We start from the raw sequence: 18,039 nt of genomic DNA, 5'->3' as shown, positions 1-18,039 counted from the left end.
TGATAATGTACGTACGCATAGGAAACGGGGGGTGGGGTGGGGCTCAATACTAATTTGACTAATATGTGTAACCTGCTCGACTGGGTTAGGTCAGCGTTTGCATTTTAGCGGACACATGACAAACGTTTAAAAGTTACGCAGGTTATTTCTTTTGATGCAGCCAGACGTTAAACGTCGGTGGACTGTTTATTAAACACGTTAATATTATTAATCCTTGATCGTTTCTGCGTGGATTAAATTTAGGCTATTCTATAGAAGGGGCGGGGGCATCAAGCGTACGTACGCAGATGGGGTGCGTGTAAAAAAAGTACGCATGTGTAAGGGAGGGGGAGGGTCCAAGGTTTGCCAGATTTGTGCGTACGTACTAAATGGATGGCCCCTAGCTAAACATACTGGTATTATCTGAATTTGATTGCAAAGACAATTAACGAGCAAAGTATGACCATTCAAACTAAAGAACTAAGCCAGTTTGAAGACAAGGCAGCTGCTGTAGTTAATGTCATTAGCCTTAGATAAGTCATGGGAAGGTTTCAGCAAACAAGCATCAAGGCTGTAGTCAAGGGAAATAACCAGTGTAACTAAATTTAAAAATGAAACGCAGTGGAAGCATAATACGCAATAGAAATTAACAAATTGTATATTAACAATGTTTCGTCACTATTTGAACTAAACGTAATGGAACTATATTATCGTATGATCCTGCTACGAAATATATGATAAGAAGTGCGTCTTTAAGTTAAGAAGCATGGTTTGAATATATTTATGTTGCGGATTCTTGTGGGGAAAATTCTGCAACGGAATTACTCATGAAATAATGTTCATTACCGATTTTTGGGGTTAAAGTATGTAGCTTTAGCGCAATGGAAACAAAGTAGACAATGAATTTATTTTGTATTAAAGTGATTGTTTAATTAAGGAAGTTTAACAAAAACATTTCATCAAAAGATGTATATTCAAGGTGTTATGCATAATATAAAACATAATTTTGCATTAAAGTTCATAATTGACTTAGTTAAATAAAATGCTCCTTTGAACATTTAGCTTTAAACTATGTTCTCTTCTTTTTATTTGTGTGTGTTGTTGTTGTTGTTGATGATGATGATGATGATGATTAGGCAAGGAATTGTGTTACACTATTTTATTAATTCCAAAATATCTTTGAAATTATTTTTTAAATTTAGTTACAAATATCTGCCTGTGCTTAAATGGAGACCGACATATAATTACTTTAAAACTGAGTTTAAGGAACATGACACTAAATAAATAAAAATCAATGACATTTTACTTTACATATTGTTCATTGTTTAAAATAAAAACTTGAAATACATTAAATCTTTGTTCCACATTTTTTATTTTGTTGTAAATTTACTCATTTCAAATCAAAATAAATCATTTCCATTGCGTACTTTAACTGACTCACTAAAAATAAATCGTTTCCATTGCGTACTTTAATTAATTCACTAAAAATAAATCGTTTCCATTGCGTACTTTAATTAACTCACTAAAATAAATCATTTCCACTGCGTACTTTAATTAACTCATCAAAAATAAATATTTTCCACTTCGTACTTTGTTTTCATTGCGCCAAAGCTTCATGCTAACAAAAAGTTCAGAAATGAACATTATTTCATGAGTTATCATTTTCATTTGTAGAATTTTCTCTACAAGAAACCGCAACGTAAATATATTCAAATTATACTTCTTAACTTAATGTACGTCGGAGTTTGCCGATTTCCATTTCGCATCAGGTCGGTCACTGTCATAAACATCACAATTTTCAATTAAATTAATAAAATAAAAATAACGATTAAATTATTTATCCGTATTTTGAGATAATGACCACTAAATAAAATTACTAACTTCTGAAATCTCCATTGGGTATGTTAAGTTTCATTGCGCAGCAGGTCGGTTTTTTCTATATTAAATTTGCATTATTATTTGTTATGTGTATGTAATTTAATTATATCTGATTTAATATATATATTTATTTCAATTGTTTGTCAGCTTTACATTTTTTTTAAATTTTTCATTACATGCTATTGTAATGTAAATTTGTTCACTGGAGATAATACTTTTTCCAGAAAATAGTTTAACCTTGACTGTTCGTTTTATAAACACCAGGTGTTGATCTAGATCCTGACCTTGATTCAAAATTACTAGCAATCACGTAAATAAGTTCTGTTTTTATTTTAAAATTATTGGTTGTTGTCGATGTCATGATGGGACAACGTGTTTAAGATGTAAACATTTTCTTCTTCTTTTTTTCCTTAGAGTAAAATGATTGGTTTTCGTCAGGGACACACCGGATGTACGTGATCTTTAACAAGTACATAATCTCGACGAAGTTCTGGAACACGATCACCTGACTCCCGTTCTGCGTTTTAGAATACGATATAGCCTTTGTTTTTGAGAGAAATTATCAGTTATCTGGGCTTTTACACTGTTAGTTGTATTTTGTGCTGTTTGGAGTTATTTCAAATTACTTGGATTGGAGTTATTTCAGATTACTTGGATTCAAAAGTATTAATTCTTTTTTCCTGGAAAATACGTGTGCTCATGTGAAATTGTTGAAGAAGGACAGTTTTTATAAAAATTTATTCAGATTTCCAAAACCGAAGTGATAATTCTTGTTTCTACAAGGAACTGTAGACTGCAGCACTACAGATTACAGCATACGTCATCGTCTTCCATCTTGGATTCTTCGTCGGGACTCGAACTTTAAATCATTAGAACATTTTGTTATTAGGACTACTAAAATTTTATTCGTGGATTATTCTTGGATTATTTTTGGATTTAATTCTATAAAACCGTAAGTTCGTATTTTTTCCTTTTTACAGAATTTTTACAGGGAAATAAATTATTGTATTTTTCACTCTTTCTTGCGTTACTGTTTATTTGAGCCTAAACACGTAACATAAGATATTTAAATTAAGTATTCATATTTTTTAATTTTTTTTATATAAATTTGTCACCAGAAATCATATTTAGTTCAAATAGTGACGACACATTTTTAATGTACAGTTTGTTGATTTCCACTGCGTAGTTTAAAAGTGCTAGTAGCAGCCGCCTCGCTTAGCTCTCGGCATCACTATAAATTTCTACACTACAGACATCGTAACGATATGATTAAAACTGTTAAAGCTACGTTAAAAATCTAAATCACACACACACACACACACACCTTTGCATATTTTACTACCTTTGCGTTCCCTTTTTCCATTGTGTGTTTCAATCATGCCCGAAATAACTGCTGTTAATTTCTTGATAACGAATTAGGCCTATATCGCTGAAAACTACACTTCGACTTATGCTATTTTATTTTTTATTTTGAATTCTTTTTTAAAAATAAAATTGATGTACGTTAATTTTTTGTATAGAACAATGGAAGAATGGGACGACACTCTCTCTCTCTCTCTCTCTCTCTCTCTAGTAGTAGTAGTAGTAGTAGTAGCATATATCTGGTAATAATATTACGTATAAAAAGGAGATTTATGGGAAATTAAAAGATAATATACACGTTTTATTTAAACCTTTAAGGTATTTAAAATATTAGTAAAAAGGTATACTTTCCACAAAATTGGAGCTCTATAATTGCTACTTTCAGTTTATTATGTTCTCAGTTTAGCCTACTCATGTTGCATATATTTCATAGCAATACTCTGCCTTTTAAATATTTTTTTAAAATTTATTTTCTTACAAATGTACATACCTTATGCACAGATGGGAATGACAGAATTCTAAATATTGAGAATGTATGTGTAAGAAAAAAAGTCCTGAATGAAAGAAATTCCAGTTTTATTGTTTATTACATGCTAAAAATCTGCAGGCGCTCACGATTTGGTCGTGAAACTTGCAGAGAAAAACGTCACGAGAAATCACGAGAGATTACCACAGGAATATCCATATCTTGATAACTCCTAAGTTCAGGATGTATTAGATTATTTTAAAAACAGGAAACTGCAGACTATTTCACAAGTATATCTCAGGATGTCACAAAATAGGCCCGTAATATTTTTGTTCATGCAGTTACCTTGTTAGAATGATTGGTCCTAAAATATGTAACCAGAAAGAAGTGAAGCAACAATTTAAGTAAAATCAAGAAGTTATATATTTCTGTACAATGCAAAGCGAAAATTCCAGAAACACAATATTATGAACTAGATATCAAATTATCCTAAATGTCCTGTCACAAATCCGAAAATACAGAATTCCAATCGTCTTGAATGTATTGACGTAACACAATGATGCAGTTCAGAATGTCTTTGAATGAGTTCACAGGAAAACCTAAAGTCGATGAGCACTTGGCAATTCCAATGAATACTTGAAATAAATATTTTGTTTTTACGAAATGTCAATAACACAACTATAAACTCTGATCATGGATTATCACAGACCAATGAAACTTGGATTTTATAGAAAAAAAATGTTTTATTTTAACAAAAAATCCTGCTGCAATGAAGATTTATTGGCAGATGAGGAATATTCATCAGCATTGCAAGCAGCATTTTCCAAAGGTTCCACCTTTTGATCTCGATCTCTCTCTCTCTCTGCACCTGTGTCCCTTTTTCCTGTTCCTGAATTTGCACTTCCGGGATTTTGTTTCTGAAAATGAAGCGTTCTTAATTCTGTAAAACTTGGTTTTTTTTAAATTTCCAATCAAACCTGTTGTAGCCAGTGTTATATTGAGCATAAATGTTATATATGTTGTATGCGTTGTCTTGGCATTATGTTTACAGTTTTACCGCTCCGATGGCTTAGTGGTTAGAGCGTCCGCCTCGGATGCGGAAGGTCGTAGGTTCGATCCCTGACCGAGTCATACCAAAGACTTACAAACAAAAATGGTACTAACAGCTGCCTCGCCTGGCGCTCAGCATTAAGAGGTTAGTGTTAGGACTGGTCGGACTGGTGTCAGGATAATGTGACTGGGTGGGACATCATGCTACATGTCTGCGGCATGATGCCCCAGTACTAGACATCACTGTAAACTGCCACGCTGCAGACATCGTAGCGATATGACTGAAAAATGTGTACAGCTACGTTAAAAATCCAAATCACACATACACGTGTTTACATTTGACAGTCTGCTAGACTGCAATACTATTTTTAGTAAAATACGTTTGTGGAGATCGTCTCATGCATATGTAAGTTTTAGAGTGAGTGAAAGAATGCTGTTGACCATAATAGCACGTGCATTGCACGTTGGCACGTGCATTAAAAAAAATGATTCTATCATCTTGGTTATTAATAGTTGGGGGCCCCGAGTGGCCGAGTGGTCTAAAGCGCTCTCCTTTACGGATCACTGCCATCTCACCTCTGTCTGCGTGGGTTCGAGCTTTTGAGACGCTGTTTTGAGACACGTAGTTTTGAAGTGTTCAGATCAGTTGTATATAATATACTTCCATTTCCTATTTCTCCGTCTCCTTCATAAAACAAATCCAGTCTGTACAGATGTTTGTTTTTCTTTTCCACAGAGCATATTTTGTGATGCGTGTCTTCGTTACTAAAACATTTGGCGCCTCTACATGGTTTGAAACAAACCATACCTACCAGAATGTGCATTTAAGCAAACGTGTTTCATATACATATCTGATATCTCTCATGCATATTCAATGTCAATCAGATATGACTTCACTTCACGATAAATGGTGATGCCACAAATCAGAATATAGCAAATTTGTACAGAGATAACAAAAATAAGTGACAAAGGAGTACGGTAACATTCTTCAATTCTTAAAAGGACAAGGTACACTCTAATGTGAAAACATCCTGATGATCTGCTACCTCAGTATTGCATTGCCTATCAACATTGTATGAGACCATACATACGGCATGAGCAGGCGGAAACAATAAATGTTGCTTTATTGAAATATTTCCATGTGTATATTCTTAAACAATAAAAAAGGAAGACATTATACTGAGAATCATATGTGAATGGTTTATATATAAAGTGTTTGTGCATGTCTTCGGCTCAGATATATTTTATGGATATCTATAATGTGTGCTTATCTTGTTTCCGTGATTGAAGGTAGAGGTTTTGTCTACATGAATCGTGTCATCCTTTTAGAAGTAAACAATATGTTTTCTTAAATTTGAGTTCAAGACCTGACAATTGTGTTACGAGTTAGTGGTTTTTTCAGCTTAAAATCTATTTCGTCGAAGGTGAAGTGAGTATTTGTATATAAACCAGACATGGGAAACAGTCACTCATTCCTGATTCATATCAGTCTTTGGGAATCTATGATCAGAGTTTGTAGTTGTATTCAGGTATTATTATATAAGAATTATTTATTTAAATTATTCATTGGTATTACAAAGTCCTCATTGACTTTTTGGACTAAAACAGTACTTTGAGATCATTGAGAACTCATTAAAGGTCATTCTCGATTGTGGCATTGTGGTACATCACGACAGTCAAGACTATTGGTTCATCAGGATATTAAAAAACTATTGGTACATAAGGACATTCAAGACTGTTGGGATTCAGTTGGAATGTTCTATACTTTTCGACTTGTGATTGGACATTTAGAACTATTTGGGATTTAACATACAATACTGTAAATGTCTCTTAAATTTTCACTTTGTAACTTAGAGAAATAAATTAATTGTATATATTACTACACTTGTTGATTTCGCTTCTTTTTATTTCATAGTTTAAGACCTCGAATCGTAAGTTATGATAATTGTGTTTATCGCTATAATTAAAGACGATATGCTTTCTACTACATAATTTTCAATTAAACAGACATAACTAAGGACCAAATAGAAGTCAAATCTTTATTTTGAATTTGAATTAAAAGTTTATTTTTAGATAAAGTATTCTCAGAAAAGTGAAGACATTAGGTTGTCAGGTAGATCGTATATACATTCCAGATAATCCTATAGAGAAGACTGTCATATCGTTAGTTCATACAGTGACTTGGTTTCTTCGTTTCTTTTATTTTTATTTTTATTATTATTATTATTATTATTATTATTATTTTCAGGTCCTCAGCTTAAGGTTGTCGGTACCATGTCTGTAGGTGTGGATCATATCGATCTGGAAGAGTGCGCCAAAAGAGGCGTGCAGGTTGGCTATACTCCCGGATCGGCTTCAGACTCAGTGGCGGAGTTTAATGTGGCGCTTGCACTGGCCGTCTGCAGAAGAATCAAAGAAGGTACAGTGTTAGTCCTACAATGTAAGACATAGCACATGCTATTTTGTTTTAGTGCTATGTCTTACTATCCACGCAACGGGCTTGTATAGCGTGTTCCGATGTCGGTTGACATCGGAACGAGAAGTCAATGTTTAAGGAATAGCTCACACACTTGGCAGCCGATATCAACACTCTTAAGCAAATTGATATGTTAATAATACTCTTATTGTGCTGTTTTTATTCTGGTGGAATCAAAATCTGACACTAGCAAATGGACGCGTGTTCATGTTCCGTTGATATACATTTGAATTTGTTGAAATGCGACGGTAGTTGAGGAATGCCGAAGTATATTCAGTGGGTTCGTGTGGGTGATTTGTTTCTTGAACGAAACGAAACTTTGCTTACAACTCCAATAGACAGGTTACATTTTTATTCGTTTCGTTAAAGAATAATATTTCAATGTAACCCGATTTCATTCCTTTCCAGACAACTGAAATGTAGGCTAACGAAACTTGAAAACAGGTCCCTTTCTTGTGCGACAATTTGAATTTAATAGAGAAAAGACATCAGAGTAAGTAGAGTTTGACTAAAACAATATGACTTTACAGAAAAGCGTCGTTATTTTAGTTGCCAGTTGTGTGAGATATTCCTGAAAATTTTACTTTCGTTACGCTGTTAGTCGACATCAAAAGACACTACACAGCATTGTTAGTTAGGCCGTAAGACCCCGACGCCCAAAACATAAATATCAGCGTCGAGGTCTTACATGTAGAAATAGTACAGTACAATCTTGGTAACTGAAATTTCTAAGGGTCCTAGCGAATCAGTTTGAGACAGTGGTAGTTTAAGTCAAAAAGGAAAACATGGTTATATTTTGCCGGGTCTTAGACACGTCGCCTTTTACTTTTTAGGCTTAAGTTCATGCTCCGAGTCCTACAATTGTGACAGTAAATAGTAAATAGTCGTCTCAGTTATAATAAAGTTTGAATCATGACATTTGTACGATTTTCACATTCTTCTGACTTAACTTAATTACGTGCAGGTAACCCAAGAATATTATTCGATTTCAGGATTTAAAGTTGGAGTTTAAATGAAATGTTTCATGAATAAGGACAGTTTGAGCGATCTCAAGTGTTCGAACCAATCGTGTTCTCTCTCTCTCTCTCTCTCTCTCTCCATTAGGATACCATGAATCCAAAGATCACATTCGTACTTAGATGGCAGCCACACAACTCTTTATACTCTAGATCAGTCTCCTTTTCAATGTTATAGTGATAAGATGAACATATTGTGAGTATGCTGGGAGTATGGCGGTATAAAAGGGGAGCTGCGTCCTGACTTACAATACACTGATTCATTAAATCTATAAAAAAAAAAAATAATCGTCTCTTTTGAAAGTTTCAATCTTCTTAAAACATCTTCACAGCACAGGATGTCACATTCACCATTCACCATTTTCCAGTGCTGGTCCGAGTTTGAACAAATACCTTTCATTCAAACACACATGTAATAATAATAATGAGGACTTTGTATAGCGTCTAATCTTTAGAAGCTCTAAGCGCTTTACAACAATAGACAACATTTATAACATAAAAAACATATAATAATATTATTACAAAAACAAACACCATGAAATTAGAAAAAAATTAAAAAATAAAAAACATGCTGAGAATATTTCAGGTAGGAAACATTATTAGGTTTTTAAGTTTGTTCTTGCAGTCTAAATAAGTGAGTTTTGAGAGCCGTCTTGCATGTGATCACTGTGTCTTTGTGTCTAAGTTTAGTGGACAATTCATTCCACGTTACCGGGCCCTGGTATGCAAAAGAACGCTGTCCATATGACTTTGTTTTCATAGTGGGAATAATGAGTATACGATTGTCAGAAGAGGAGCGTAAGTATCTTGCTGGTGTGTACACATGGGTGAGGTCGGATGGGTATGTTGGACTAGAGTCCGACAGTGAAACGTAGCACAGAGAACAAATTTTGTTTTTGATTCTGGATCGTAAGGATAGCCAGTGTAGGGTACAGAGCAGCGGGGAGGTGTGCTCTGATTGTGGTACTCTAAGTATGATCCGAGCAGCTGTGTTTTGAACTTTCTGAAGTTTCTGGAGTAGATACTGAGATGAACCAGACAGAATTGAGTTGCAATAGTCCAGTCTTGAAAGTACTAACGAACACACAAGTGTTTTAGTGGCATCAACTGAAAGATATTTGCGAACTGAGCTGATGCGTCTCAGCTCAAGATATGCAGCCTTGCACATGTTCATGACATGTTGGTGCAATGTGAGAGTGCTGTCCAGAGTAACACCTATGTTTCGTACTGATTGTGTGAATTTAATGTTGGCGTTGCTGATATGTATTGTTTGAGGTAAAAGATGTGAATGAGAAAATCTTTTTGTTGTGATCAGAATGGCCTCAGTTTTATCATCACTCATCTGCAGCTTGTTACATGTCATCCATGATTTCACATCAGAAATTCACCTCTCTACACCTTGGATGGTAGCATCAACTTCAGTTGGGTGGCTACATTTGTATATTTGGGTGTCATCAGCGTACAATTGGTGAGACACTGGATGATGATCTATGACACTTGAGAGCGACTGAGTCTACAGAATGAAGAGAACAGGTCCAAGACCAGACCCCTGTGGAACACCACAAAATAGATCAAATGGGCTGGAGTGTATTCCATTTGCAGATACAATTTGTGTCCTGTTGACCAAGTAGGACTTGAACCACAGTAAGGCTGTATCATGAATGCCAAATACATGCTGGAGACGGTGAAGTAATATATCATGGTCTATTATGTCAAATGCTGCAGGCAAATCAAGGAGGGTGAGGACTGTAATCTTTCCGCTTTCCAACGCAGAGAGAATGTCATTAACTACTTTTAGAAGAGTAGTTTCAGTACTGTGGCAAGGGCGATATGCAGATTGTACATTACTAAAATGAATGTTTGAATTTAGATGTGATACAAGCTGGGATAGAACAACCTTTTCTAAGATTTTTTATATGAATAAGAGATTAGAAACTGGGCGGTAGTTGTTTAAATCATTATGGTCTAGTGTTGGTTTCTTCAGCAGAGGTTTTACAATGGCAGTTTTGAAAAATGATGGGAATTCCCCGGATGAATGAGAGAGGTATTAATAGCATCAGTTAGTGAAGGCAATACTGGATCTAAGCACTCAAGCAGCAGTGATGTTGGAATTGGATCAAGTTCACATGACTTTGGTGCATTCTTCACCAGGATTGTACGTACGAAATCCATAGAGACAGGTTCAAATGCTGATAATGGTTGCCTCTCAAATTCTGTATCCCAGCTGTGTGGTGACGACGAGTCAATATAAATTGTGGTGTCAAGCTTATCTCTAATGGTTTGTACTTTGTCATGGAAAAAATTTGCAAACATGTCCGGAAGGTCGACTGGAGAGAAGGTAGTTGGAAGTGGTGTTGATTTGTTCCTTGACATTAGCTTGTTAGTAATCTAGAAAAGCTCTTTGCAGCTGGAACTTTCCATGATCTTAGTAGTGTAGTGGGCTGATTTCGCTGCATGTAATGGCTTCCTCTTGTACATAGTCATAATTGCGATGTTAAACTTACAAAATACCCTGTTTTGGTCAATTGCCCCCACCATTTTCGGCCGAAATTCTTTTCAAGCTTCACTTCATAAAAATATAGGGTTAGAACTTAATTTGTTTATTAGCGTGGGACATTTCTGAGGTATACATTAATATCTGCTGTTTCGAATAATAAACTGAAAATCAAATACATATTTCCATTAATATCGTTGGCACCCCTTTCATATTTACAATTAATAAAAACGTAATTTAATCTTGAACAGTAATTTAAACTGGCTTATGTTTAACGAGAGAGAGAGAGAGAGAGAGAGAGAGAGAGAGAGAGAGAGAGAGAGAGAGAGAAGGGGCGGGAGATTGGAGAAATTTATAAGTTTAGCAAATTCTAATCGGTTCCGCACAAAACACGTGCTGACACATCTGAAAATCAGCAAGGAAGACTTGCCAGTGGTAACAGTTTAGAATCTGTTAAGCGTCATCTTCGCTAGCCGATGTTCAGATGCGATAACCCTATCTACACATTGGCGTGTCGAGCAGATATTTTTGTGCTTTGGGTCTGTGAATTTCATTTAAAAATTAAAAATTAAGTTGTTAAATTTGAACACTGTTCCTACATGATCGAGAGTGCTTGTCCGTGTTTGCACAAAAAATACCGTTAATTGAAATACACCTGTAATTGCGTCCCTCTGGTACATATCCATACTTTCGATGTTAAACTTGCAAAGTATTCTTGTTTAGGTCAATTGCCCCACCATTTTCAGCCGATGTACAATGTACCACGCTAATGGTTAGTTGGGATTACATATTAAGGAGGCAACGCATGAAATCCAATAGACGACGCTGGGAAAAGCAGCAGTAGGCCTATATCTGATAGATCCTCCAAGGCGTACATAGGGTTATGATAATGGAAGCTTTTCTAGCTAAGCTGTGTAAGCGTAGTTGGACCAATAAAGCACATCAAGATGTCAAACACGTTCGTCTACAGCGGTTTTATCTTTCCCGCTGAATGCCACTTCAAATTTGAGCGAGACTTAAGGGCTCAACACCAACCACCTCACTAATCTGATCGACATACATGCAGATTTATACACAAACAACGACATGGGGAAATAAACTTTATCTATCGGGGACGGAAATTATTTTGTTAGTCATTGGGATAGCTGAATTCGACAGCATTTGGGTCCCGGGACGACAAGGAACTCAAAAGATTTTTAAGCGTAAAACTTCATATATTGGGACGTTGATGCAGTGGACTTTGCCCACCAAACGTCTTCTCAGAGTTTGCATTTTTCAGTGATCTCTTCATCTTCGATAGCCATGGGTGCGATACGATAACCCTATCTACAGGGTAGATATTGGGTTATCATGTCAGAACCCTGGCCAGCGAAGAAGTGATCTCCTGAAAATGTCCCACATTAATATTGAATGCATCTCTGCCCAAATCCTGGTACTATTGGACTCTTTAACGCACATGCTTGCGCTAAGGAGAATGAAGTTGGTTGCAGTCTTGATCAGTACATCCAATGGGAAATTTAGTTAAACAAGACAATCTGTACAGTACATTGGCAACTTGCGAAGTTAGTGCAGCTGGACTTGACCTGGCGACCCCAGAGCTTTTGTTTCCAGTTTTCTCTACCTAATTGTGTCGGTTTTTTTTTTTTTTTTTTTTTCTTCTTTTTTTTTTTGTCGCCTGCGTGGTTTTTGGCGGGTAATTCCAACCACATTTCAACGTAGTGCTGTTGTCCTGTGAATATATTTCAATATACTTCGAACTTTCTTAACATATGAGTTTACATTTATGCTGCTATCATAGGAATTAATTACAATAATGAACACAACCGCTCCGGTGCCCTAGTGGTTAGAGCGTCCGCCTCGGATTCGGGAGGTCGTGGGTTCGATCCCTGGCCGTGTCATACCAAAGACTTTCAAAAACGGTACTAACAGCTGCCTCGCTTGGCGCTCAGGATTAACATGTTAGTGTTAGGACTGGTCGGCCTGGTGTCAGGATAATGTGACTGGGTGGGACATCATGCTACATGTCTGCGGCATGATGCCCCAGTGCTAGACATCACTTTGAACTGCCATACTGCAGACATCGTAGCGATATGAATGTTCAAGCTACGTTAAAAATCCAAATCACACACACACAATAATGACCAGAATGACTAAAATTCTAAAATAATTTGAGTGTTTAAGCCAGCTAATATAGTCGACGTACTGTGGAAAATTACCATATATATATATATATATATATATATATATATATATATATATATATATATATATATATATATATATATATATATATATATATATATATATATATATATATGCAACAAATAGGGTATTTATAGAAATATAGAAGATGCTTTAGCGTTTGAGTTGCTTGGGTTTTATTCTTCTTTCTATCAATAACCTCCGAGTTCTTCATACTATTTTTAACACCTAAGCATCACACGCAGAGCATCCTATTTTATTTGGCTTTGTTGTCGAGTTTTAAATAACGATGTCATGTTCCGCAATGCCACTTAAATTTCCCTTATGCTCATCTTTCTCTACCCTGGTTTCATTAAACTGAAATGTTTCTGGTCTATTAAGATAACATGATTACAACTAATTATGCTAATATATTCATACTCTTGCTTATTCAACCCCATTACCCTTGTCATCTGCGATGCAGTGATGTTATTTGAACAATAAATACTAGATCATTTTGTTACACGCATTGGACCATTCTGAAGGCAGATTGGGAAGTCAAAATAGTTACTGTTGTTAACGGATCTTGCTGATGGAAATGCATACCGTATGTATGGAACCATCTGGGACATTTTTACATGTAACTTCGACTGTATCTTCATAGATTTTCCACCGCTGAATTAAACTGCATTCGTAATGCAGAAAAGTCCAACCTAAATTTGCCTTCATATATGATGTTGCTTTACTTTTTTGGGGGACATATTTATATTGTGCAGGAATTGTGTAGTGTTTTGGAATGTATACCTACCAATATATTTCAATCTGAATACGGACGACTATACTGGATAGTATCCGTGGAGCGGTGGTTAAGAAGGTTAATGTGGTCCCCCCCCCCCCCCGTTGATTAATTTTGTCTGCTCGCACGTCCATGCTTTTTTTCATTGTACATATACAGTTTAGCATGATAAATCTAAAAAGATGTAATAAATAGCATCTCATTTTATCTGCTCAGTCATTTAAAATGTAGTGTATTTATTTCCCACCCTCCCCTCTCTCCCCCTCTCTCGCTGTTTCTTTCTCTGTTTCTCATTGCAATCAATTTATTTTTTCCCCACATAGAGAACAGCTGTTGTACTGTCCATTGCGTCGGAGTTGGCGTCCTCAGAGTCTATCTTCTAGGTCATAGATAACAGTTTAGATGGGTTTCAGAGCACACGCACCCAGGGAGGGCCCTGGGGACTTAATTTGCATATACATATACTTGTACATATTTGGTGACGTTTTTGCGTTAACTCGGTTTTTGTGCACAGTGTACAAATACATTTATACATGAAATCTAGAAACTTGTTGAGGAGACGCAACATGAGTACTACACCCTCATACAAAATCAGGTCAATGTGACCCATATTTCACGCTTCATTGATTTATGTTAAATTTGGGTTATTGCTGAAACTTCGTTCATGTTCGTTTCAGCTTGGTGACTTTATGTGCATCTCTGTTATTACCACACTTATACAACAAATGTATTTATTTCAACCTATATGTATCATTTAATGTGCATAGATTAAGTTTGTGCCTTTACTTCACGACCCTATAGGTGTTATGCACAATGTAGATAAGGTGTTATACAGAGGTTCATGAATTGATACATCGTGTTGGGCACTACACCCTCAAAAAGATTGGTCACTGGACCGTATTTTGCTATTCACTTACACTGGATAGTTCTTCGTTTGTGTATTAAATTTATTTTGCAATCTCTGCCCATGCTCGAATCATTAAAGTCGATGATTGTATGTATCTCTGTCAGTAACCGCCCACTTACAACAAATGAAGGACACTGTTTGCTACGTTATAAATTATACTGCTTATGTTAAAGTTGGGGCTTTAGTCCTATTAAATACATTGAAAGAGTCACTGACATTTAAAAAAAAAAAGATATAAAAGTGAAGAGGACAACACAAAATAATAAAATAATCTTACTTATGGGCATTGAGGGCGTACGACAATGATAGTAAACAGATTTACAACATTGAAATATTGGTTATGAAATTAGACGCAAAAAAGGACAAACACCTTATATATATATATATATATATATATATATATATATATATATATATATATATATATATATATATATATATATATATATATATATATATATAACTGTGTGTGCGTGCGTGTGTGTGTGTGTATGTATGGATGTATGGATGTGTGTGTGTGTGTGTGTGTGTATGTGTGTGTGTTATATGAATTTTATCAAACGATTTAAAAGAATAAAGTCAACTGGGTATATTATTGCCTTGAGAATGATTCCATGTAGTTGAGGTTAAGGAAGGTATCGGAAATACTGACATTTTTTGGGGTAAAATTTAGATTAAATTAAGACTATTAGACAATTTTATTCAAAGTTGGATGGATTTTCTTAAAAGCCGTAATGGAGCATTATTTTATTTAAATATTGCAAATTTTGGATAATTTTTTTACCTCGACAGCATCTCTATTTTTAAATCTAGAAATGAAATTGATCAATTTTGAGCATTCTTTGACAGACTCTATGTTGAAGCCTATAGGTAGGTAACACCGCATAAACGAATTCATGATAGACTTCATTTTCTCTGTAACCTCCTTGAACATGAATATCATTTTGTCCTTCAATCCCGTATTGCATCAAGGTCAAAGAGTCATCTTTGTAGAGACAGATTTAAGACAAACAAAAGACATGTTTCGTTTCATAGATCTTATGAATACCAGAGTACTAGAAATTTGAATAATTTGGCCACTTAAATTTATCAAGCTTTTAGTCATGGAAATAGCATCGTATATTCACATATCTTGTAAATATTCTCACTGAGTATTCCTTAAACATGAATTCGAATTATACAAATTCCCATTTTATCTTCACAGAATTACATTAATAATGTAGAGATCTCTTTCTTCCCACGGGGATATTATGTGATTATTTAACTTGTATTGACCTGCATGCATAGGTAGTTTAGTTTCTTACTATGTTTACCATTTTAACTTATACAATACATGTAATATGATGACATCTTGTTGTCTGTTGTACTATCCACCCAATGAATTCAATTCACACACTTGTACAGATTTATCCACACAGACCTTTTGGACTCTTCTCCTGTCAGTCCAAGATTAATCGAAGCCTGTGACTTTCATCAAGTAAAATCTGGTTTTTATGAGTGGAAAATGAATGGAAAATGATATTAGATTTATTAGATTCTTACGTAGTCTTAAAGAACAACGATTTTTTTAATAGAAAAATTAAAGAAATGGTATTAATCGCTGATTTTGTATCACATTTTGTTTAAATAGTATAAACTTTCATGTAATAGATGATAGTGTTCGTTTACATTGCTTTATGTTTATTTTGCCCTGTCATAGTATGTAGGTAGAGAAGTGTGTGTGTGTGTGTGTGTGTGTGTGGACAGTTAGGAAGGTAGGTGGTTTGCAGTTCCAATCAAATGTTTTGTTTGGAATATTATAAAGAAAGAGAAAACAAATTGCAAAAGTGGATGATTTGAATATAAAGGAAACCAATAATTTCATTGATAAGATAATTTTCATCTGAACTAGCTTTATTCTCTGCTTGATAATTTGTATTTGCAGTGACTGCTAAAAAGTATGAAATTTTTTGCGGAGGTCAGTTGTATATTCCGTTCTTGTTGCCTTTTCGCAATTTCATGTGTTCTTTTCTTCATACACAAAATAGCAAGATGGCACCATAAATACGAGAACCTTTCAGTCTGAAGCTTTTTATTTTAATCGCTAAGTTACTCGATTTCGAAAACTTCCTCTCTCTCTCTCTCTCTCTCTCTCTCTCACACACACACACACACACTGTGATCTTGATCTATTCCACTGAAGATTATAGATAGCGTCGTTTGTCACTAATTTATATCGCACTCCATCTGTGGAATACAACCCAAAATTAGACCATGGCTTGGTTGTGGATTTCCAGAGTTAGAACACAGGAAAGATCAAGAGAGGAAGGTGCCACCATATATTAAATTGCAAATAATTCGCTGTTGTAAAGCTGATTCTGAATCGTAGTCGCCATGATACTGGTGGATATCAAGTATGAATACTGTGGAAGATAGATAGACATCTTGTAATTTTGAAGCTTTAGGGTCCAGTCTTCCATAACTCGGATTTCAAATATCAGATGTGACCAGTGATTATAACCAACAACTGTGGGCGTCCTCTGTCTATCTGACTCCCTGACATATGTTTTGAAAGTTAAAATTAATGATTAATTATTTTTTTTACAGGCATTGATGCTGTAATAAACGGTGGATGGGGAAGATGGGAAAACGCCCTTTATCTCTCAGGAGTCGAAATAAAGGAGTCGGTTATTGGGATAGCCGGGTTCGGCCGCATTGGATTTGCTACAGCCAAGAGACTGAAAGCGTTTGAACCATCTAAGATCCTGTATTGGGACGTTGGGCCACTGGAATATGCCAAAGAAATCGGTGCAGAGTTTGCGTCCTTTGAAGAATTGCTACAGAACTCTGATTTCATAATCGTCTGCGTGTCTCTTACCAATGGTACGAAAGGTCTCTTTAACGCAGAGGCTTTCAAGAAAATGAAGCAATCTGCGATCTTCATCAATACCTCCCGAGGAGCCGTGGTCAATCAGGATGACCTTTATACTGCCTTGACGACTGGTCAGATACGTGCGGCAGGATTGGATGTGACGACCCCAGAACCTCTCCCACGAGACAGTCCTTTGCTTTCCCTCCCGAACTGTACTATATCTCCACATATTGCCAGTGTTTCAGTTAACACCCGATACGCCATGGCGGAAATAACTGCCCGAAACATAATTGCTGGTCTGAAAGGGGAGAAAATGCCTGCTCCAATGTGTATTGAAATATCCAGGAGTTCTGCCCCCGACAAGGAAAATATTCGGTTGTGACACCTCGCAGTCACCAAAATCACGCCACTTTTAAACAACAAATGTAGAGGGGCGGTAGATTTGCACAGGATTAGATCTTAATCAAACTTCCCATTTTTATTCGGGACAGATATGAATTTAATTATGTGTATGTGATATAGAACGATATAAATTGATACGGAAATTTACTCATTCATTTATAATTGGATCAATATAAGTAAA

General features: G+C 35.6%; 1 protein-coding gene across 1 annotated transcript; it reads left to right on the top strand.

The window, feature by feature from the left end:
* Positions 1-5,994: 5,994 nt before the first annotated feature.
* LOC149796825 (glyoxylate reductase/hydroxypyruvate reductase-like) lies at positions 5,995-18,039 on the top strand. Its single transcript, XM_089960652.1, has 3 exons — positions 5,995-6,025; positions 6,984-7,154; positions 17,192-18,039. The coding sequence occupies exons 1-3, from the start codon at positions 5,995-5,997 to the stop codon at positions 17,836-17,838; spliced, it is 849 nt and encodes a 282-aa protein (XP_089816778.1). The 3' UTR covers positions 17,839-18,039.

This window comes from Sinohyriopsis cumingii, chromosome 6 (assembly GCF_028554795.1).
Source record: "Sinohyriopsis cumingii isolate HCF-2022 chromosome 6, ASM2855479v2, whole genome shotgun sequence".
In the NCBI taxonomy this organism is placed as follows: Eukaryota; Metazoa; Mollusca; class Bivalvia; order Unionida; family Unionidae; genus Sinohyriopsis; species Sinohyriopsis cumingii.
The sequence above is the reverse complement of the archived record's forward strand: the minus strand, read 5'-3'. Positions and strand labels throughout refer to the sequence as shown.